The following is a 23,973-nucleotide window of genomic DNA, read 5'->3' as shown; positions in this document are numbered from 1 at the left end:
CAAGACGTTGCTAAAACATGATAGAAAGATGGTGCTGCAGCCTTTGCAGGCAACAGGCCACCTCGTGGGCTGCCCCCGTCAGCGCTGCAGGCGGGCACGTGCCCCTCACTGTCACCAGCCCTCGGGACACAGTCCACGCGGCACCTCCCTGGGAACCACAGCCCACATCAGGTTGGCACGTGTTTTTTATTTTGTGTTACTTTCACATTTACAAACTCAGGAAGTCACACTGAGAAAGGGACGGCGGGGGCTTCCTGGAGGAAGAGCTGGGCTCCCGAGCCCTGTGTGGCCTGGTTGGACACTTGGGACTTTCTGCAGGGAGACTGTCCCAGACCTTGAGGGGCCTCACTGTCGGACGGCACATGAAGTGGTTAGTGTGGCCCACTGCTCCTCAGTGCCTGGAGATGCGTTACATGGGCTGCCTCGACCCAAGGTTTTATTGCTGGTGAATCTGATTATCCAACTTGGGTCAGGATGACGGCTTCATCAGAAGTGGGCCTGGTGGGACGTGTTCTGCTGAGATGAAAGGAGACTGAAATGTGTCCACTGCACTGGTCTGGCGATGCTGGCATGCTGCCCATGCCTGCCTTCAGCCCCCAGGAGAGACTGGTCCTGGACGAGACGGGTGAAGACCTCTGTGCCCACCCACGCACGTCCGTCAGAGACAAGAGGCAGACAGTCACTGGGAAGGACATGCCCAAGTCCAGGGCAGCCTGAATTCCAGCACCCAGCCAGCCCTGCCTCTTCCCAGGCCACGCTCCCTTTAAGGCCCCCAAAGAGGCTCCCTTCCTCGGGTGGGAAGAATGGACACTCCCCTCACTTCCCAAAACTGGATCTCTTGGACTGAATGAGATAATCACTTGGCAGGTAAAGGTGTGGAAATCTGGCTGAGGAGCACACAGCATGTATTCTGAAAAGGTGAACGGCGGAGGAACACCCCTGGGTCATTCCTGAACTTCTTGGGAACTAGAGAGCCATGGAGAGAAGGGTTTGGCTCTGCGATGACAGCGGCGGCCAAGATGAGAGCCAGAAGCGTGACTTTATCACGCAGATCTGATCCTGTCTTGGCCCCTGGGATGTCTGCAGGGTACCGGCTTGTCCACCTCTCTTAAAAGTGCTGGGTGCCATGCCTGCTGTCCCCTGGGGACAGACAGGACAGCCCACCCTGCAGGTGTCTGACAACCGAGGGAGACGACCAAGGCCGTCTGATTTTCCCCTGGCTCTGTTTGACTGCAAATGTTTAATGCTATCCCCACCACCCTGGGGACAGCAGAGGCTCGGTGGCACTGGAGGGTGGGGGCCAGGACCCTCCATGTACCTTATGTGCAGACTACGTCCTAACAGTCAGGGTCCAGCTTCACTGGGCAAGGTGCACCCCGGTCCTCAGGGAGTGGCTGTCTTCAAGAGGAGGGAGATGGAAGAAGTGTCATTTCTGTGCCTGAGCTCCACCTGGTTAGCCTCTGGTCTAACGAAGATATCTGAACGCATGGTCCTACACGTTAGTTTAGCAAAAACTCTGGTTTCTGGTACCCAAAGAGCTTAAAGTCCCCCTCAAACCGCGCATACAGGCGCCGGATGTCTCGTTTGCTGATGCCCAGGAAGTAGTGCTCGACCTTGGTTCTGTTGTACGCGGTGATGCCCAGTGGGATGGTGGGGTAGGACACCAGGTGGTCGATGCCCGCCTCTCTGAGGATGTATGGGGCGTCGTCCTCCAGGGTCTCGTGGTGCCCAACAACGCTGTACGTGATCTCACAGGGTGCACACAGCTCCACGTACGTCACCCAGTGGATAATGTGGTCCCCGAACTGGAGATCCAGCCACCTGTGGTTGGGGTCACCCAGGTAGCGCACGAAATCCTCAAACTGGATGCCCCGGGTCTCCGTCCGGTTCCTCCTGTACTTTCTGATGATGCCGGGGGCGATCTCATGCCTGTACCAAGGCTCAAAGCGGGGGTTGTGGACAAACTTATCCTTAAACGCTGAGATCAGTCTCTCAAAAGGATCTCTTACGATAAAAAACTTGAAGTATGTTTTCAAGCTAAGGAAAAAGGTGGAAGATAAAGAAGAAGTTAACCCAATGCTGCTGGTGGTGCTGGCCATGGGGTGTGAGGCGGGGAAGAGTGAAGCGTGATGGCTGGAGCAGCAGCAGCCGCCAGGCTGGGCCCTGTGCCAAAGGCATTGCACACAGTTCTTACTGAATTCACACAGCCACCCTTGGAGGCAGATCCTCTTGTTAACCATTACCCCATATTAACTTCAGGAATGTTTTTAAAAGTTTGTTTTGGGGCAGAAAACCGAAAGAGTAGAAACCTGCTTGATCAAGTGAGGAACAGCTGAAGCCAGAGGAAGTGAGTGACTCTATTCAAAATTGCCAGGGGAAGGAAAAATGGGGGGTGGGGGGAGGTAAGAGAAAATGGGAGTCACCAGGCTCCAGCTGGCAGGAAGAGGGTCTGGGGGAGCTCCCGGAGGGGGCGGTTGTGGCCCAGGGGTACCTGTGTGATGAGCCTGTAATGATGATGACAGTGCTGTGACCCAGGCACTCCCCCAGGCCAGGCGCCCTCTCAGCGCTACTGCTGTGACCCAGGCACTCCCCCAGGCCAGGCACCCTCAGCGCTACTGCTGTGACCCAGGCACTCCCCCAGGCCAGGCGCCCTCTCAGTGCTATAGGCACTCCCCCAGGCCAGGCGCCCTCTCAGCGCTACTGCTGTGAACCAGGCACTCCCCCAGGCCAGGCCCCCTCTCAGCGCTACAGGTCTCGGTTCGGCTGCTCTCACAAAAGCCCCACAAGACCAATGCTGAGGTGGGTGACAGAACCACCTGCCCCCAGGACAGTCTCTGATTTGGCATTTGGCATTTCTGAGACTGTACAAGCTGGAAAGAGTGAACAACCAGAGCCAGAAGCAATGGAAGTGAAGCAGCTGAAAAGCAAGGGAGCTCAAAGACCACTCGGTGCCCTGACACTGGCTGGCATACTGTGCACTTGTTCCTTTTAAACCTCGTCTTTTGGGGCCATTTCACAGCTCTCAAGAGAACTGTCCAGTCAGCTCCGGAACCTTCCCTGTGCCAGTCTCCGTCCCAGCTGTGGCCAGCGAGGCCGGCCTCCCTCTACCGCTGCTGGGCCTAGCCCACCTGGCCACTCATTAGGGGACTGCTGCCCCGGAGGCCCACGCAGCACCGCAGAAGGAAATGAGAAACAAAGCGGGTCTACCTGCAAGCCAAACCCCTTTCTTAGGAAACAAAGGTCATGCTCAGAAAGAAACCCATAAAACATTACCAAAGCAAAGCAGAACAAAAACGACCAGTCATTTTCACTAAGACTGCCATGTAACTTTCATTTTGATGGCCTGTGTGAAGGTTAAGGTGGAGAAATTCGGAAATTCTCATGAAAAATGTGAATTTAAATGCACTGAACATTGGGTGTGTGCCTGGCTGCCTCTCACCAACACAAATGAGCAGCTCTTGGAGATGTCTGGGTAATGCAACGAGTAGAGGAGCGGAACCTGGGCTTTTATCAGCGTCCCCCTTTCCCCACCCCTGCCCACCCTCCTCCCCATCCCTCCCCACCTTCCTCCTCCCGACCCTCCTCCTCCCCACCCCTGCCCACCCTCCTCCTCCCTATCCCTCCCCACCCCTCCTCTTCCCCACCCCTGCCTACCCTCCTTCTCCCCACCTCTCCCCACCCCTACCGCTTCTGGATTTCAGCCTCACTGAAGGAGGAGAGTCGTGGGAGGCCGTTCTTCTCGTGGTCATGCACCACGTTCTCAGGGATCTCCTCGATGGAAGGGAAGGCTCCTGGGAAGCAAATGGGGGGTGGGGTGGGGAAGTTGTGTTGGCCTGGTCGCCTCTTAAGCTAGCCACTGCTGCCCTTAAAGAGAGATGCCCATCTCAGAATGCAGGTCCACACTCCCCACAAACCATCCCCCAGTATCCACATGTAGGTCTCAGCTCCGAATTTCAACTGCTCCTGTGGCAGGGTGAGACTGAAGAGCAGCTTTTGGTGATCCAGGAGCCAAGGGGAGGAAACGGAGGAGTCAGGAAGAGGGAGTTAGGCCTACAGGCAGGAGCACCTGAATGAGGCTCAACCTGCATGTAAGAAAGATCACTGCCTGCAAGCAGGACGCCTGAAACCTGCAAAGCTTCCTCTCCTCTGAAACTGGGGGCAAACATCAGAGAAGCAGGACCAGGAAGCGCCCGGCTGATCCGCTCCATCGCTCCCAGCACCAGAGCACCCGGGCCTAAGAGGCTTCTGGGGAACCTCACAGCATCCCAGGCTGGCAAGTGGCCAGCGTGTTTGGTGCTGGATCAGCCAGGCTGATGCTCGGGTGAAGGGATGCAGATGAAGCAGGGCTCAGAGGAGGACAAGGAGCATCAGAGGAGGCAGGGCGGGACCAAGAGCCACAGTGCTGGACCCAGGCTGCCGACTGGAACCTGGGGGACTCCTCCCAGGGTTGGGGGAGTTGGGTAGGTGCTCCCTCATTTCTCAACTCCGGCAAATGGAAATAAAGTGTTGGTGTGCTGGGGTGCTAGTCAAGGCCTTGCCACCCTTCACATCCACCCGGGTGTTAATCCTTCCCTGTTAGACTCATGGTCTGGCAGGGAAGGCTCTCTGCTGGGCCTTCAAAGCAGGGACTGCAGTCTCTCCAGAATATTTAAGCCCTGACCCAGAACCCTGCGCTAAGCACTGAGACTGGACGGTTGTAAACGAGCAAGGTGTCCCACCTACTCCCAAGGCTGACAGGAGGGCAGCTCTGTGGGTCTGCACCTGGACCTGCTCTGGTACTTGTCGCCTTGCGGGTGCGTCCAGGGACAGCCGAAGGCAGCCTCACGACTGTCGTCCTCCTGCTGTGCCAAGTCGCTTCAGCCTTGTCTGACTCTTGGCCACCCCATGGACTGTAGCCTGCCAGGCTCCTCTGTCCGTGGGGTTCTCCAGGCAAGAACACTGCAGTGGGTTGCCACGCCCTCCTCCAGGGGATCTTCCCGACCCAGGGATGGAATCCGTGTCTCTTGTGTCTCCTGCACTGGCAGGCGGGTTCTTTACCACCATGCCGCCTGGGAAGCCCATATATGCACTGGCAAACTGCGCCCGTTTGTGTCCTGCTCTCATCAACGGATTCTTCTCCTTCAGAGACAAATGCTTCATACTGTGGCAGCAAACGTGTAAGACTCTGGTACATCTGTTGTTTTAAATTTGATCTGTAACCTCATTCTCCAATGTTAAAAGCCAACATACTGTCAGATTACTCCAGAAGCATGTTGATGACCACCAGAAGATAAAGCAAGTGTCTCCTTTCCTTCCCCAATCAGCCAGTGAAAAGGTCAAATGACACCAGCTCTAACCACTGCCTCTGAGAGCAGCAGTAGGCCCAGGGACAGGGGGACGCAGACCCCATGGGGCTCCGAGGTCCGATTCTTGATTCGGAGTCACACTGCTGTCCATTATGATTATTTTTCTTTTGAAGCTGAATTTAATACAGCCCATAATTATCGTGGGCGGTTCAGAGTAACCAGAGTTTAAACAAACAAACACGGCATCTGGAAACAGTGGTGAGGAATCAAAACATGCAGAGCATGAGGGCACTTTCCAGTGATTTAATTTGCTCCTGAGTAAACACTACATTTCCTGAAGCAAGTCAATTAAATCCTCTGAACATGGCTGCTCGTTATAAGATGGGGTTGACTGTGGGTGGGGAGACCCCCAGACCCACTGACAGGGGTCACCCCACCCCAGGCACTGGCTGTGGGTCCTTCTCCGCACAGGAGAGCAGCTGTGAGGGCAGCTGCCAGGTGACTCAGTGAGTGTAGAGCCTTGACCTCCTAAGACAGAGCGAGAGATTCACAAGAATCAACGCAGTAACTCTGAAGGGAAGAAAAGGGATGAACTTGGGAGGCGGGGGCGGCAGGCAGAATTGGAGGGAGCCGGAAGGCCCTGATGGTGGGTGTGGACTGCCTGGGTGAACCCTGCCAATATATAATGTGAGACAGGAATAGGAAAAACACCAGGGAATTTCCAGGTGGTCTAGTGGTTAAGACTCCTCACTTCCACTGCAGGGGGCACAGGTTCAAGGCCTGGCTAGAGAACTAAGATCCCACGTGCTGCACAGCATGGCCATAAAAAGGAAAAACACCAGCGAGCTGTCTGTGAGTTGCCGGCCCTCCCGGGTCTCCCTGGCTGCCCTTCCCAGCCCCTCCGACCCCCTCCCCGCAGACCCTGAGGTCCGGGCGGGACGGGCCTCACCCAGCACTGCACACACCATTCAGCACAATGAGCACTTTCTTCCACTGGGTGTTGCCCACTTTGGGGGTCTGGCAGAAGAGAATCTTGTGCTTGTCACAGACGAAAATCCGGTCGAGGACAAACTTGGAGATGGCGGTGTGGGAGAGGTTCCTCAGAGTATCCTCCCGGCACACGTTCCTCATGAGCTCCAGGCGCTGCGTGTAGACCAGGGGCTCAACCAACATCTTCCCCGTCGGCTGCAGGGAACAAGGCAGAACGGGCACCGGGGCAGCGTGAGCACCTGTGGGAGGAGCCCTCATGCCAGGCGTTAACTTGTGGAGGCCGGGGCCGCCCGGCTGAAACAGCTGGACAGCAGGCGTGAGTTTCAGGGGCCCAGGGCTCAGGCTGTGGATGCGCCAGACCACAGAGCAGCCAGAGGCTGCTGACCCCATCTCTCCTCAACCTCAGCCTGGACAACCCAAGGGGTGGGTGGGCTGTCTGTCTGCCTGGCACTGTGCTGACCGCACGAGGGCCCCTGATGCTCTGGCAAAGGCAGGGTCCTCGTCATTCAGGACTTTTAGGGAGGCCAGCTCTGCTCCCTTGCTCCCCACCTCCACGTAACCTGAGCGTAAGCATGCGAGCCGCACCGAAGGACCTGCTGTCTACACAGATGGTGGCTGTTCAAGATACTCTGGTGCACTGCTGTATCTGCTTTATTAATTTAAGAAAATGCCTTAGGCCACTCAGTATGGGTTTTTCAAAGGCAGGAGCCATCATTCCACCTCCTCAGTGCTGAGCATGCAATTTTGCTTCTCTGAAATGTAGCCTGAGACACGTGGAAGGCAATGCCTGGCAGTCCCATCAGGGTACCAGAAGTTTAGCCTCTGTGAGCAGGTAATGGAGCTCACCAGCCCCGGTCCTGTTCTAAGGCGTCCAATGATGGGAGAGCCCCCTTGGGGCTGCAGGGGAGAGCAGGTGAGAGGGAGATGCTCTGGGAAGAACGGGCAGGGGGTCAGCGCAGGCAGGGCCTGGCCATGCTCACCTTCAGCTCCTCAGGCAAGTGCGTCTCTCCTGGCGACCTCCCTGTGTCAGGCACAGCAGTCAGGAACAGAAACTCCTGCTTGGCGCTATAGGCTAGGAGACGGAGAGGTTAAAACGTCTTCCCGTGCAGGGGCAGACACACGGAGCAGTGCCACAGCCCAGAGACCCCAGAAAGAGACCCAAACAAACACTTCCAAGTGACGGCTGACAGGCGATAAGGAGCATCTTCTGAACAATGGACCCAAGGACCTGGACACCCCCAGGCACGAAAGGAGCATCTCCCTAAACCTCAGTCTTTATTCAAGAACAAACTCAAAACGGATCAGCATTTAAATGGGAAACACAAAACTAGAAAAGTTCTTTAAAAAGCATAATGTAAATCTTTGGAAAAACTGATAAACTGTATCTCATCAAAACTTAAAACTTCTGCTCTGCAAAAGACCCTGTGAAGAGGATGGAAAGACAAGCTACAGACTGAGAGAAAGTATCTGCAAACCACACATCTGACTGAGGACTGGAATCTAGAATAACGAAGTCTCAAATCACAGCAAAAAATGCAAACCATCCAGTTAGAAAAGGGGCAAAACAGGAACAGACATTTCACGAAAGAGGCTCTGCAATGGTAGGTGAACTCAGGAGAGGATGTTCAACGTCGTTAGCCATCAGGCAAAGGCAAATCCAAACCACAGTGAGATACTGCGACACCTAGCAAAATGCCTGAAACAAAAAGTGAAAACCCCGAGAGCTAGTGAAGACCCAGAAAAATGCAAAAAGGTGCAGCAACTCTTAAAAACTAAGTCTTCAACTACTGTATGACCCACTCCTAGGCATTTATCCCTGAGAAATAAAAATTTATGTCACAAAAAACCTATATGTGGGACTTCCCTGGCGGTCCAGTGGATAAGAACCACCTGCCAATGCAGGGGACACAGGTCGGGGGAGATCCCACATGAGACTGAGCAAATAAGCCCATGCCCCACAACTAGTGAGGGCGTGCTCTAGAACCTGTGAGCTGTAACTACTGAAGCCTGGGTGCCTAGAGCCCACGCTCAGCCACGAGAGAAGCCGCTGCAATGAGCAGCCCGCTCACTGCGACGGAGCAGCCCCTGATCGCAGCCACCAGAGAAAACCTACACGCAGCAACCGAAATCAAGCACAACCAAAACAAAACACTTACATGCGCACATGCACTGCAGTTTTATTTCTCACCGCCCCAAACAGAAAGAACTCAGTCCTCCTTTAGCGCCTGAGTGGTTAATCAAAGACGGGTACATCCAAACCATGGAGCACTGCTTAGCACTAAAAAGGAATGAGCTACCGATACGCACGATAAGCTAGATGAATTTCCAGGTTACCGTGGTGAAATGAGTCCATCGCAAAGGGTCGCATATACAACATTCTTGAGAGGACAAAATTACGGACAGGAGAAGACATTAGTGGTTACCAAGGCCGGGGTCGGGAAGAGAGGGGCTGGGGGCTGGGGAGAGAGGAGTGGCTATAAAAGGACAACCCAAGGACTCTCTGTGGTGATGAAGATGCTCCGCATCCTGGTCAGTACCCCGCCTGTGACTCTGCACTACGGTTCTGCAACGCATCACCCCCGAGCAGAAGAGAAAAGGGCATGAAGGACCCTCTGTCTTACGTACTTACGACTGTGGGTGACTCGAGTGATCTCAAAATTGAAGGTTTAATGAGACAAGATTCAGGTCAGCAGTCAGGTTAGTGCTTACATGTTATTTTTTAGGCTTATGGGAATTGATGATTTCCCTGGTGGCGCAATGGTAAAGAACCTGCCTGCCAATGCAGGGGACATGGGTCCAATCCCTGAATCGGGAAGATCCCCTGGAGAAGGAAATGGCAACCCACTCCAGTATTCTTGCCTGGAAAATCCAACAGAGAAGCCTGGCGGGCTACAGTCCACAGGTTGCAAAGAGTCGGACACGACTGAGCGACTATACGACACAGGAGTTGATATTCAACTAGAGGAAGTCTTACAAAATGCTAGAGCACAGTAACCATTTGCAACAAACTGATTTGGGGGAAAACTCTGGGGAGAATTTTGAAGAAAATTTTCAAATCTCTACAATCAAAGAAACATTTGCTTTCAAAATTTTGCAAAGTCTAAATACAGAATTAGAATGAAAAAAGTAGTTATCAAAAAAAGCTTAGAAATCAGCCTAATAAAGCGTAAGCAAAGGCACATTTCACTTTTGTTATAAACATCGAAACCTACTCCTCTTGGGTCATTACCACCAACACTCTGCAGGCTTCGCTGCGGCCCCCACTTCAGTCTGGCTGTTTAACTGCACCCCCAACTCTCCGCCTCACCCCCCACTCCCCACCTCCCACTCCTCAGCCAGCCCCGCCGAGGACAGGCACCAGCCTGACGTCCTCCCTGCCCAGCGGGGAGGAACCCATCCTCCTGGAACCTCACCAATGATAATAACCCATCTCCCACCCCTCACGCCTCTGAGTTCTCAGACTCCAGTAGAAATCTTGGCCACACACCTCCGTGAATCCCGAGGAAACTGTTTCTTCCTTTCTCCTGCCTTTGAGTTAAAATGCAGCCCAAACCAGAGGAGCCACTCTGCGCCTGCTGTGAGGCCAGGGACGGTATGAAGACAGAGAGGCAGTGCCCTGGGCCACCAGGCTCTGAAAGGCACCCAGAGGGCCAGGAGGCCAGCGTCCGCCCTCCCCGTCCTCCTCAGCCTCATCCCCAAGCACCCACGTGCTCAGGGGGACGTCACCTCCTACTCAGGCCCGGTCACCTCACGTACCCACGTCTGTGAGCCGCACAGCAATGCTCGGCTCTGCCACAGGCCACGTGGGTTCCTAGAAACCTAAGCCTCCTCAGTGACATTCTAGATGTAAGATGTAGTCTGAATTCTAAACAACTGACTTACTAGTGAATTTCTGAAAAGTGTCTTATTTCACACACTCAAGAGCATGGAGAATGACCTTGGTAAGCTACAGGACAGCTCACCTGCCAGCCACACATGCCAGCCAGCCATCCACCAATTCTTAACAGCTTCTTTTACTGTCAACTCCTGGTATTTACTCCCCAACCTTCCTCGAGCCCAATTCAACTAGATTCGAATAAACCCAACAGCACAACTTAATGTCTGGTTTTGCTTTTCAGTTGCTCTGCCCACAGCTGTTTATTTTCACTGGATGCCTGCTGTCACCACTGTGGCCAAAGATCACACCTGTCCCCAACCCTCAGGGGCAAGGCACCAGCGCCAGGCCCAAGGGTGATCAGTAGGTATGACCAGGCGTCAGAACATAAGAGCTCTCTCCTTAGAGGCGTCATCATCTCTGCTTTACAGAATGTCCCGACATTGCCAGGTGAGTGCTGCCTTGTTTTTCTAGACGTGACCGCATCCCCTCGTCCCCTGACCTCTCTGTGTGTCCAGCTGCCCAGGGTACCCACTGCATCACACGCCGGATAGAGGGCATGCAGACATCACATCATGGGTTCTGCCCTTAAGCGGCTGGCAGCTGAGCTGAGGCAGAAGATTGGAAAGAGCGGTCAAACAGAAGCGAGAAAATCAGCTTCTACGCCTACCCGCCAGATTCACAAGGATGTCGCTTCTGAGTTCAAGTGTCTACATACCATGCTGTTAGTTCAAAACAGCACTGAAGTCTGTTAACCACACTGAATCACTGCCACAAATGTCACTGTGGCTTCACTGCTGAGTCAGAGAGAGATACACACACACACACACACACACACACAGAGCTTTAAACCACAACATGCTCTTCCTACACACACACACACACACACACACACACACACACACACACACACGGCTTTAAACCACAACATGCTCTTCCTATCCACCGGGTGGTAGGAAAGCCGTTAAGAATAGGGAGGTACAGGACTCCCCTGGTGGCGCAGAGGATAAAAATCTGCCTGCCAGTGCAGGAGACACGGGTTTGATCCCCCACCCTGCCCCCGTCCAGGAAGCACCCACGTGCCATGGAGCAACTAAGCCCTTGTGCGACAACCTGTGAAGCCCGTGTGCCTTAGAGCAACAGGGGAAACCACCCCAGTGAACAGCAGCCCCTGCTGGCAACTGCAGAAAAGCCTGCAAAGCAAGGGAGACCCAGCACAAAACAAACGATTAAAAATAGAACAGGGAAGCCAGAAGCAAGCCCCTTCATCCGCTGACTGGGAAGCTGGGACAAAGCTCACCTCCTCGGGGTCAAAGCTGGAAGGAGCCGCCCAGGGACTCCGAGCACACTGGCTCCCTGAACGCTGGGGCCGGGGATCGGCACCCACTGTGCACAGGCGGGCTTCACCTCGCAGGACACCCCTGCACGTCAGGGACTCCCTGGTGATGCCAGCTCACAGTGCGCTCCTGGGTCAAGAGCAAAAACACTGAACGCCAGTGAAACAAACTCCAACCCAGGACAGAAACCGCCAGCTGAGAACAGTGCTGGCGGCTAATTTCGGCGCCTCCTTCTCTTGCCTGCCCGTCTGCCTTCCCACCTTGCGCCTCTACAGGGAGGATGGAGGCGGGGTGGGGCACTGGCTCTGCACAGTCGGGGCAGCCCGGGGGGGCTCTCCAGGGCGAGCAGGGCCCGGAGCCCACTGGCCACACTGCCAGCACAGGCTGTGCAGTGCACGGGTGGGAATCAGGGCGACCACCATGGGATCCTTTTCTACTTCCCCTCCCTAAGGGACACACCTGCACATGGACATGTCAGACCCTGCATGGAATAAACATACCCTGCAATTCCTCCCTGTCAGGCTGCTGTCCCCAGGCCAGTCTACAGCTGCTCACAGGCCCTCCCTGGGGGCCTGGCCTCCCACCATCCCTGAAGGAGTCATCGCCTTGGGGTTCAAATGCCCATCCGTGCAGCTCCTCAGTCACGCCCAGCACCTCCTCACAGGTCACTTTCAGGGCCTCAATGTGCTGGGGTTGGGTTTGGAGCTGTCAGACAGCTGTCAGCTGTCAGAGCAGGGAGGACGCTCACTTCACAGAGAAAAACAGTAAGGCCCAAGCAATGGACAAGGGCGTGAACCAGACACAGCTCTTCAAAGACTGGATTGGGTCCTCTTTCCATGTCCTCATCTGACATCGAGTCAACGGGAGTTAAAAATCCCAGCACACATCTATTCACACCAACTTCCTTCCGGAGCCCTGAAGGTGACCTTCAAACACGCTGCCCCCAGCAGGCAGCATCTCACCAGGACACCAAGCAGGGCTGGTCCCCAAACCCGGAGCCTGAGAGGATGTCGAAGAAGCCCCTAAGGAAAGTGTGTCCCCCCCGCCCCTAGGGGAGGTGACAGGCAAGGACCCCTTCGTCTCTGTCCACCTCCCCTCCCGAGCCTCAGCACATCACTTGGACACAACAACCTCCTTCTGGCGTGAGAGTCCTTTGAGTCTATGTCACTGCTCATCCGGGCAGGTACCCGGGAGCAGTATCACAGCAAGGTCTGAATTCACCAAATCCATTCCACGCGGCGGCGTACCTACCATCAGGGTCTTTGAAGGTCAGCGTGATGAACTTGCTGGCCACCATGAACATGAAAATCACCCAGAAGCACGCAGCCAACAGAAGCCACTGGTGGTGCATGTTGTCAGACATCAGCCATTCAGCGACTCTTCCTGGAAAACACAGCCAAATGGCCCTGATGCTTACACATCAGTCAGTTACGCCAAGGACAACAGAAAGAACAGGCAGCTTCAGTTAACAGCCTCCATACAAATGTTTTAAGATTCTTTGCTACTGATACCATGGGTATTTGAACTTGGCAACATTATATTTTTAATTCATAACAATTTATAAAGTTGATGGGTTTCCCAGGTGGTGCTAGCAGTAAAAGATCCGCCTGCCAATGCAGGAGACACAAGAGATACACATTTGATCCCTGGGTCAGGAAGATCCCCCCAAGAAGCACATGGCAACCCACTCCAGTGTTCCTGCCTGGGGAATCCCACGGACAGAGGAGCCTGGCGGGCTGCAGTCCATGACTTTGCAGAGTCGGATATGACTGTGCATGTGTGCGATAAAAACTTCATAACAAATCAAATTTTAATGGAAAGGAGCCATTTCTATTTGGTTTTAGAACACATGATAAGCCTTTATTCCTGCAGTTGTGCCTGCTGACTCTTTCTGGCCCAGGCACCTGCCAATGCCTGGAAGCCAGGGCATGACGGGGCTCACTTTGGCCTGGACTTTTGCTGTGGCTAATTCTCAGAAGGCAGACACCATCCTGAGGAAATTCGAAGCAGGTTGTGTTTTTTTTGTTTGTTTAATTTAAATTTATTTTAATTGGAGGCTAATTACAATATTGTGTTGGTTTTGCCATACATCAACATGAATCCACCACGGGTGTACACGTGTTCCCCATCCAGAACCCCCCTCCCACCTCCCTCCCTGTACACCCCTCTGGGTCATCCCAGTGCACCAGCCCCAAACATCCTGTTGACAAGCTTCAGCCACACCTACAGAAATGAAGTGTGGTGCATGCATGCTCGGTCATGTCCGACTCTTCTGCGACCCCACCAGGCTCCTCTGTCCATGGGATTTCCCAGGCAAGAAAACTGGAGTGGGTTGCCAATCCCTTCTCCAGGGGATCTTCTCGACCCAGGGTTAAACTTGGCATCTCCTGCATTGGCAGGTGGATTCTTTATCACTAGTGCCACCTGGCGGAGCAGGCAATGGCACCCCACTCCAGTACTCTTGCCTGGAAAATCCCATGGGCAAAGAAGCCTGGTAGGCTGCAGTCCATGGGGTTGCGAAGAGTCGGACACGACTGAGCTACTTCACTTTCACTTTTCATTTTCATGCATTGGAAATGGAAATGATAATCCACTCCAGTGTTCTTGCCTGGAGAATCCCAGGGACGGGGGAGCCTGGTGGGCTGCCGTCTATGGGGTCACACAGAGTCGGACACGATTGAAGCGATGCAGCAGCAGCAGTGCCACCTGGGAAGCCCTGTAGAGATGCAGAGAATCTCCGGAACCCTAGAAATGAACTCTGGAGCATCCAGCTCCATGCACTTGCCTGCCAGGGCCTGGGAGGAGCCTTGGGGGTGGGCGTTTCTCATGTTATCGCCACCTGGGAGCGATGTGGGGCACTTGGGTCCTCAGTGGGTCACATGAGCCACACGCTGCTGCAGGGGACACAGAAGAACTGGAAGTTGCGCTCAATTCTTGGCAAGAGAGACAAAAGAGTCTCTTTATTCACATGTCACCTTTAACACAGGACTTCCTGAAGCCAGACCCAGCCACACAGAGAGACTATACTAGGCTGGGTTAGTTTCTGTCAGCTGACAGGCCCGCTCATCACTCCCGGGCAGCAGGGAGATGTTCTATTCCACACAGACCGTCTGCCAATGGCAGATGACTTCAGAAAGCCTGTGTGCGCTGGTGGACTGAGCTCACCACAGCCTGGGTGTCAGCTCTCCACCTGTCTCCACGGCAGATCCCTGCCTCCCAGACCTCACTGCAACTCTGAATTCCCACCCCCAAGGGCCTCTCAGCTTATGAGGGGGGCTCCCCCGCCCCCGGCCACTGGCCTGCATCTGTGCCTTCACCCTCAAGTCCCCACAAAGCAGGTGCACTGTTTTCCCGGAGTCCCCTGGTAGAAACAGAGGGGGAAAACAGAAACAGTGACAGACTTTATTTTCTTGGGCTCCAAAACGACCACAGGTGGTGACTGCAACCTTGAAATTTAAAAACGCTTGCTCCTTGGGAAAAAAAAACTTATGACAAACCTAGACAGCACATAAAAACCAGAAATGTCACTTTGCCTACAGAAGTCCGAATAGTCAAAGATATGGTTTTTCTAGCAGTCATGTATGGATGTGAGAGTTGGACCATAAAGAAAGCTGAGTGATGAAGAATTGATGCTTTTAAACTGTGATGCTGGAGAAGACTCTTGAGAGTCCCTTGGACAGCAAGGAGATCAAACTAGTCAATCCTAAAGGAAATCAACCCTGAATATTCATTGGAAGGACTGATGCTAAAGCTGAAGCTCCAAAACTTTGGCCACCTGATGTGAAAAGCTGACTCATTAGAAAAGATCCTGATGCTGGGAAAGATTGAGGGCAGGAGGATAAGGGGGCAAAAGAGAATGAGATGGTTGGAAAGTATCACCAAATCAATGGACATGAGTTTGAGCAAATTCCCAGAGACAGTGAAGGATAGGGAAGCCTGGCTGATGCAGGGGTCACAAAGACTCAGACACAACTAAACGACTGAACAACCACCTAGAAGAGCTGCCAGATTAAACAGATAAACACACAGGATGCTCCATGAAGTTTCAATCTCAGATTAAACACTAATTTTCCAGTTAAACTCCTCTGTCCATGGGATTCTCCAGGCAAGAATACTGGAGTGGGTAGCCCTTCCCTTCTCCAGGGGATCTTTTCAACCCAGGAATCGAACCCAGGTCTTCTGCATTGCAGGTAGATTCTTTACTATCTGAGCCACCAGGGAAGCCCCAAATTTTTAGTACTTTAGTATAAATATGGCCCTGATATTGCATGGGACACACTTAATACTTCAAAAAGTTACTCGCTGTTTCTCTGAATTTCCAGTTTACCAGGGTGTCCTGCGTTTTCTCTGGCACCACCCAACAAGAGGAGCGCGCTCCCTCTCTGGCCTCCTCAAGCAGCTGGCCTGTCTCCACAGGGTCTTCCCGTTCCCTCCTGTCACTCCTCCTCTGGGACCTCCCAGCACAGAGCCCTGGAAGGCCCCAGCCCTCGCCAGCTCTGGGACTCGCAAGGTCACTCACCCTCCTAAGCTTAGACAAGGCCCTCCTCCTTCCAGGATGGCCACAAGGACTAGGCAACAAACTGCACCGAAAGGACCAGCTGCCCAGGAGCAGACCCTCTGAGAACAGCAACTGGCCGGTCGCTCGGCATCCTTTGTGACCTTCCTGTTTAATCTCCACATATCCAGAAAGGTGGCTCAGTGGTAAAGAACTGCCTGCCAGTGCAGGAGACTCGGGCTCAATCCCTGGGTTGAGAAGACCCCTGGAGGAAGAAATGGCACCCCACTCCAGTATTCTTGCCTGGAGAATCCCAGGGGCAGAGCAGCCTGGAGGGCTACAGTCCAGGGGGTCACAAAGGGTCGGACAGGATGAGGGACTGAGCAACAAAAGGAGATGCAGACTCAGAGAGCAGACTGTTGGGCAGGGGCAGGAGAGGGTGAGATGAAGGGAGCGAGCAGCGTGGAAACACACACACCACCACACGTGAAACAGAGAGCCAGTGGGGATTTGCTGTATGACTCAGGGAGCTCAAACTGGGGCTCCGTGACAGCCTAGAGGGGCAGGGAGCGGTGGCAGATGGCAGGGGACATATGTCCCCCTATGGCTAATTCATGTTAATGTATGGCAGAAACTAACAGATTACTGTAAACCAGTTATCCTTCAATTAAAAATAAGTAAGTAAAAAAAAACTACAGCAATGTCCTGGGCCCCAAGAACACCTGAGCCAAGACTGCACAGACCTGTGGCGAAGGCTGCAGGCCAACTGGCGAGGACGAAGCTGGGCGAACCATTATGCGGGATTTGCAAGCGTCTGATGAAGCTCAACACAGGATTAAAGAGGTTTGCTGTTATTCAGTCAGTAAGTCGTGCCTGACTCTTTGTGATCACATGGACTGCAGTACCCCGGGCTTCCTTGACCTTCACTGTCTTCCCGGTGTTTGCTCAAACCCATGTCCGTTGAGTCGGTGATGCCATCCAACCATCTCATCCTCTGTCATCCCCTTCTCCTCCTTCCCTCAACCTTTCCCAGCATCACGGTCTTTTCCAATGAGTCAGCTCTTCACATCAGGTGGCCAGTCATTATTAGTCCTTCTAATGAATATTCCAGGGTTGATTTCCTTTAGGACTGAGTGGTTTAGTGAAAACAAAGACCTCCTTGACATAGATACACTACCCTGTATAAAACAGACAGCGGCTATACAGCACAGGGGGCTCAGCTCGGTGCTGTGACGATCTAGAAGGGAGGGAGGTCCGAGAGGGAGGGGATATATGTATACGTATGGCTAATTCATGTTGTTTTGCAGCAGAAACCAACACAACATTGTAACACAATTATTCTCCAATTAAAAATAAATAAAAGTGATAAATAAAAAGACCTCCATCACTCTTTCCATTTACTCCTGTTTTAGCCTTCCCAGCTATAGGTAACTAGCCCCTGTAGAATTCTGGGCTGACCTTGGAAAAATCAGCATAATTTGCCCAATTTTTTTTTTTAAACAAAAAGAAAGTCATTTCAAATTCCCGTAGTCCCAGCTCCTCTCGGCCTGCCCACCGCCTGTAGTGTTTCCTTGAATGCACAAACTCCCCACAGGTCTGCTTTCTGTCCAAGAGCAACGGGCTCAAGGCTCACCATTTCTGTCTGCAGAGAGGCTGGGGCCTGCCCCACAGACAGTCCTCTCCTCACTCCCGAAGTCAGGGGACAAATGGCCTTTCAAAAGCCAGACACTTTCTGTATTTAATTCTCCTTTGTTCAAGGAGCCAAGACAGCTCCCAAGGTACCTCTTACAGATAACAGAGGTGAGTTTGAGTGTGCACCCCAGTGGAGGAAGGGGCAGCCCAGCTGTCTGTAGAGCCTCCCTACTTCAGACCATTATGTGAGATTTGCACGCGTCAAGGTGTCAGGCCAGGAGGCCAGCTCTTTGAAAACCCATAGGGCAGAGGCGGAGGATAAAGAATGATGGACAGATGGGGAAAGCAGGGCCGAGGATGCAGGAAGGTCACTAAAGATGCAAGAAACACTAACCTGTCTCTCTCTCTCAGTGAAGAGGAAGACAGCACACACATGACGCATCTGTAGTAATAACAACCCCTCTGGCGCTATTACCAACTCTGCCGCAAATCTTCCCTGCCCTGCACTTTCAAAAAGATGCTGTCTGAAAGCATCCATTTTTGCAGCTGCCAGTGGCTCCCCACACCCCGTCTGAGCTGTCATCCAAAAGCAGTCTTTCTGAATTTGTGCTAAAGAGTTTGACTCCCCCTTCCCCTACCATCTAATTCAACTTTTTTCCTAGTTCTACTTTTACTATACACAATCACTCAACCTGTGGTAAATAAGCCCATTTAGCTTTCTAAAACAGTTAAAATTTTTTCAAAACCTATTGCTCTAGACAGGGCCGAGTGTGCACACAGCAAGAGATAAACCTCAAAACCGCGGTGCAAAAGGAATACAGCAAGAATAGAATGAGATATATGACACAGTGCCATTTACGTAAATTAAAGACACAGGCGCTAAAACCAAAAATACATGTTCTACGAAAACACAGGGAAAGAAAGAAAAGGATGACCTTTCCAGTGATTTCCTATGTGGGTGGGGTAGAGTAAATGAGCTTGAGGAAAGGGAATTAGAAAGGAATCTCCAAGTAAGCAAAATGAGAGAGAGGCCCTGGAGACATGAGAGACAGTATCCCAGGAGTTAGCACCCACTTAGCGCCTTGAATGGGAAGGAGACAGAGGGATGGACAAACAGACAGAGGAAGGAGATGAGGTTTAAAGAGACCACAAAACAGCTTTCCCCCAAATGTCATTCATCCAGTTACATTTACCAAGGGCTTACTCTGAGCCAGGAGCCATTCCAGGCTCTGGGAATCCAGCAACCAACCTACCCTGCTCTCCTGGTGCTTTGTTCTAATAGAGGCACACGGGACATAAACAGAGCCATTAACGTCCAAGATCACACAGGCGCTAAGTGACGTGGTTTATAACACAGGAGGGTGAGGGATGAAGGAGGACCTGGGAGGAGACTATGTTGAGAAGATGCTCAGCAAAGGGAGGAGACCCATCACAGAGCACCTGGCAAGGAGCTCAGACTGGGTCCAGAATCACCAGAGTGGCAAGGAGTGAGCAAGAGGGCAGGGGAGTGGCCCAGATGAACAGTCCTGTCCAAGGCCCTTTACTGAGATGGAAACTGACTCCTGGACCCTTGCTCCCATCACACGTGTACCCTGAGGAAAGGATTCCCTTTCCGGGGTTCAGTTTTTAAAACACTCATTCAAAACCAATCCAGACACTAAAGGAAATGTCACAAAAATAATCTGATCATGCACAATTTCCTGTCTCAGAATGACTGCTCATCCTTAGTGACCTGGAGGGAAACACACTCTTCTCTCTGGCAGATGGAGAACCAGTAAGAGGTGAAGACAGATTCTCATTAATGACGATGACAAACAGCAAACACGTCTGCAGAGGGCGCCGCAGGCCACGCACTGCTTTCTACAGATACTAAACTCGTCTAATGCCCTGCCTGAGTTGTGTCTGTGCATGCGTGCATGCTCAGTTGCTAAGCTGTGTCCAACTCTTTGCAAACCCATGGACTGTAGCCCACCAAGCTCCTCTGTCCTTGGAATTTTCCAGGTAAGAATACTGGAGCGGGTTGCCATTTCCTCCTCCAGAGGATCTTCCCAACACAGGGAGTGAACTGGTGTCTCTTGCATTGGCAGGCAGATTATTCACTACCGCACAACCTGGGAAGCCCCTGCCTAAGAGGGCACTCCCATTATCATTATGGTTAAGAATACATTTCTAAGAATACATGCACAAACTCCTGTTTACGAGTTTAAGCTTCTGTAAATCTCCATATGAGCAAGAATGGAAACTGCTATTACATGACACGGAGTTCAGATAACTGGTGAGGTGTCCATACCTTCTGAGCCTGATCCACATTTCCTTGCAGTATCTGCTTTGCCTGAAGTTCTCGGCTCCTCCTGTAACTGTATGGGACAATTTAAAAAAAAAAGGCACCATTAAAAGTTACAAGACCAACTTACTGAACACAACTTGCTTTATACTTGGGAAACAGTTAACCAGTATTAACAGCTAACCACTTAGGTTATTCGAGTATATTTCGCATACCAGGTCTCTTACAGAGAGGGGTTATCTTTGGGGATGGCTTGGTAAATGAATAAATTATTCTAAACGTACCAAAAGAGCTAGCTGTTTAAAAAGATTCTTCCCTGTAATTTAATATGAAAATGAAATCATTTTTGGAGCAAAAATAATACAACCCAATTATACCACTTTTATATGTTTGATATTGATTTCTGTATAAAATGATCAAATCTTTCAATGCAAGATTTTCGCTGGGTTTTGTATTTCTTCATGCTTTAATGACCTGGCAAATTCGAGGCAAATGTCATAGCATGAATGAATAATTGGGAACAAGCCAAACTCATGGAGTTAGAGAGATTACAGATTTAATAGAGTGAGCTGGCAAAGTAAACATCCAACCCACTGAAAACACAATACAGCCCAGCAGTCTGGGATGGTCAGAGAAGTCTAGCTATGCTTCCTTTTATGCTTATGAACTCAATATTAAAATGAAAAGCAATTTCATATTACAAAGATGGAAGGATTAAGCTTTATGTACTCACAAGCAGATTCTTCTAGACCTGTGTCAAGACGAAACACTCTCTTGGTTTCTGTAATCCTTCAGGCCCTTTCCTCTCATCGCCTTTCTCCCTTGTTCCTATTCTATCATATAACCTCAAACATTTGAAAAATGTTCTAAATATAACTGAGAATTGCCCAGGATAGTAACTAGTTCCTCCCTTCCTTTGTTCAGTTCTGCAAGAAGTCCAGTTTCCATTCCAGGGAAGAAGAGACTTTCTCTCTCAGGTATTTCTTGGAGATTTTTATTCTTGAGGGTTAAGAGCAAAGATGGAAAGATTTTTTTTTTCCCCCATGCTGAAATTCCTATTTCAACCAAGATGAACTATGCCCTAATTATAATGGGGGGAAAAAAGACAGAAGATCATTTCAGTCTTCGTGTCTCTTCTTAACCCAGCCAATGAAAAGAGTGAATACGCCTGGAGCAGAGCTGCCTGGTTTTAAGAATATCTGAGACATTCTTCACTCTGACAGTGAAAACTGTCCAATGACCAACTCTTCAGGGCCCAAGGTCCCTGACTTCGGGTGTTTCAGACAAAAAACCCCTTTGTGACGATCCTCGGGCTCAGCTAACCAGAACCTGGCTGTACCGTTTCCCATTCAGTGGCTGGCCCTTTCTCCTGCCTTTCGCAGACTTGGAAAGTAACAAGGCAGCTTTTGGAAGATCTGGTTCATCTTCCGGTCCAGACGTGCAGAAATGAATGCCTCCATCTCCAACTTCTGACAGGCCCCTTATGTCCAGATTTGAACTGAGGGCACCCTGGAGCCTACCTGGCAGGACACACGTATTTCCAACCATCCTTTTCCCTCCTACCTACCAGTGCGCGCGTGCTCAGTCGCATCCGACTCTGCGACCCCATGGACTGAAGCCTGCCAGGCGTCTCTGGCCATGGGATTCTCCAAGCAAGAATTCCCTCCTCCAGGTCCACCCACCGGAGACGTGCTTAATTGTGCACTTAGAAAACTGCACATGGTCCTTCTTTCCTGGCCTCTCTCTCTCATCTCTGCGTGCCCAAGTGGAACATTTTCTTCCTCTTTCCGCTCCCAATGACAAATGCAAATTCTCAGGCAAGGATGAAAGAAGTAAACTATGGATCACCGAGAAACCGGTGATGCCGCGACTACAGCATCCCCAGCAAAGACGCTGCCTTATTGCATAATTAACGTGTTGAATGCTCTTCCCTTTCATTCCACGAACGAGGGAGGCCTCAAGTCGCCGAAACACACGGGGATGTCGCTGGCAAGGAGAAGCCGGTTCCCTCGGTTTTCCCGTCCACCCGGGGTGGGGCAGGGGTCCAGGAAAGTGACGCCCACCCCCCGCCCTCGCGCGTCCCCGAGCTCACCCTCAGCGGAGCCGGAGCTGTCGGGGTCCTCGGGCCCTTCTGCGGTCTCGGGGGCTTAGTTCGGCGCGGGCCTCGCGGGCCTGGGGGCGGGGCGCAGGGGGCCCAGGAGTCCCGGGAGCGCGGGAACCCGGCCCGGAGGCCTGGGCGCCGCCACCAGCCCTCCCGGCCGGGAATGTGGCGGCGGCGGCGCCGGAAGGAGGAAGGCTTACTCGCGAAGCTCTCTCTGGAGGCGAGGCCGCCGCCGCCCCCGCGCCGGTCAGCGCCGTGCGCGCTCCTGCCCCGCTCTGCGCGCCCCCGCCGCCGTCCCCGCCGTGCGCGCCGCCGCGTCGACCAAGGGGAGGCGCAGGGAGGCGGGGCCAGAGACCCCAGGACCCGGCTCCACGCCTGGCCCTTGCGGCCGAGTTCCAGTCCCACACCAACCCCATCCCCAAAAGTCCACGAGAGTGTATCCCAGGAAATGACAGAGGGACGTATGGCCAAAGCTTATTCCACCAGGTCACCATCCATAAAACAGGTTGGGTGTTTGAGAACGAAAAAAAACCACACAAACTTGGAAAAATGAAAAAGAAAAAAATCTAAAAGTGGAAAAAGGCAAAAGTGTTTGGGGTGCCTCCCAGCATTCCTAATCAGCCTGCATAGTTAAAAAAGAAAGAAAAGGAAAAACAGAGCCATCAACAGGGCCTTTTCAACAGCCCCCTCTCTTGACTAACAGTCTGGAGGATGTCACCCCCTTGTCAAGGCATGAAAAAAAAAGTGAAAGTGTTAGTCGCTCAGTCGTGGCCCACTATTTGCTACCCCGTGGACTGCAACCCACCAGGCTCCTCTGTCCGTGGGGTTCTCCAGGCAAGAATACTGGAGTGGGTAGCCATATCCTCCTCCAGGGGATCTTCCCGACCCAGTATAGGGGTTCATATACAAGGCACAAAGACCAGGTCAGACTGCAGTCCAGTAGAGCTGTAACTTCTTAACCTGAGGAATGTGGTAAGGCTTGGGGTTTTAGGGAAATCGTTTTTAAGATTTTTGATGAAGTAAGCCCCAAAGGTGATTCGAGTTTTACTGCACTAGAAAACGTAAACCAGAAGGCAATGGCACCCCACTCCAGTACTCTTGCCTAGAAAATCCCATGGATGGAGGAGCCTGGTAGGTTGCAGTCCATGGAGTCGCTAAGAGTCGGACACGACTGAGCGACTTCACTTTCACTTTTCACTTTCATGCTTTGGAGAAGGAACTGGCAACCCACTCCAGGGTTCTTGCCTGGAGAGTCCCAGGGACAGAGGAGCCTGGTTGGCTGCCGTCTATGGGGTCACACAGGGTCGGACACAACTGAAGCGACTTAGCAGCAGCAGCAGCAGCAGCATGTTTGTTAACTACCTAAATATATATATCCATTTAGTAAACAGGGTAATATGTGTGTACATACATGCCTGCACCTAGACTCATAAAATTTTGTCAAGCTTTTCAGGAACCAGGTTTTTTGTTGTTGTTAACTTTTTATTTACCCTGTTGATGTCTTCCTTAATGACTTAAATACAATATTGATGGGGCTCAGTATTATAGAATTTCACTTTTAACGTGATTACTAACCACCCATGACTTAAAGATGGCAAGGCGGTTTAAGGGCGACTTGCTAGGTTTTTTTGACCACTTGTTCAGGTATTTATTAAGCCCTTTCTTGGGGCAGTACGTTGACAAGAGACATTTGCTTTCTCCTTGAGGATCTGAATGGAAGCATATACGTGACAGAAGTGCAATAAATGAATTTGGAGCTTAGATGTGACATTGAATAATATGCAGGGTTAAGGATCCAAGCTCTGGGAGTTAGAGCTCGTGGGTTCAAGCCCTTATTTCACCACAGAAAGCTCATGACCCTGTCAAGTTCTTCTGTCTCTCTGTGCTCCTCATTTCCTCATCTACAAAATGGGAATATTATCTAGTGTTTACCCTGGAGTTTGATTGTAAAGAAAAATAGAAACAAATGCATTTA

At 51.9% G+C, this 23,973-nt stretch overlaps 1 protein-coding gene across 2 annotated transcripts; it reads right to left on the bottom strand.

Annotated features, from left to right (window-relative positions):
* Nucleotides 1-167: 167 nt before the first annotated feature.
* Nucleotides 168-22,295, bottom strand: CHST10 (carbohydrate sulfotransferase 10). 2 transcript variants are annotated; one of them, XM_069580581.1, is made up of 8 exons: nt 21,990-22,295; nt 19,904-19,970; nt 14,272-14,380; nt 12,738-12,869; nt 7,256-7,347; nt 6,251-6,470; nt 3,686-3,791; nt 168-2,037 (listed from the first exon to the last, which is right to left on the bottom strand). In XM_069580581.1, exons 3-8 carry the CDS (start codon nt 14,312-14,314, stop codon nt 1,500-1,502), a joined length of 1,131 nt encoding a protein of 376 aa, XP_069436682.1. In that variant the 5' UTR covers nt 14,315-14,380; nt 19,904-19,970; nt 21,990-22,295; the 3' UTR covers nt 168-1,499. The 2 variants fall into 2 exon arrangements, with proteins under 2 accessions (XP_069436682.1, XP_069436683.1); XM_069580582.1 differs by lacking the exon at nt 14,272-14,380 and having other exon boundaries at nt 21,990-22,264.
* Nucleotides 22,296-23,973: the final 1,678 nt, after the last annotated feature.

The sequence above is a fragment of the Ovis canadensis genome, chromosome 3 (genome assembly GCF_042477335.2).
Source record: "Ovis canadensis isolate MfBH-ARS-UI-01 breed Bighorn chromosome 3, ARS-UI_OviCan_v2, whole genome shotgun sequence".
NCBI lineage: Eukaryota > Metazoa > Chordata > Mammalia > Artiodactyla > Bovidae > Ovis > Ovis canadensis.
Note: the sequence above shows the minus strand (reverse complement) of the source record. Positions and strands in the feature narration are given on the sequence as shown.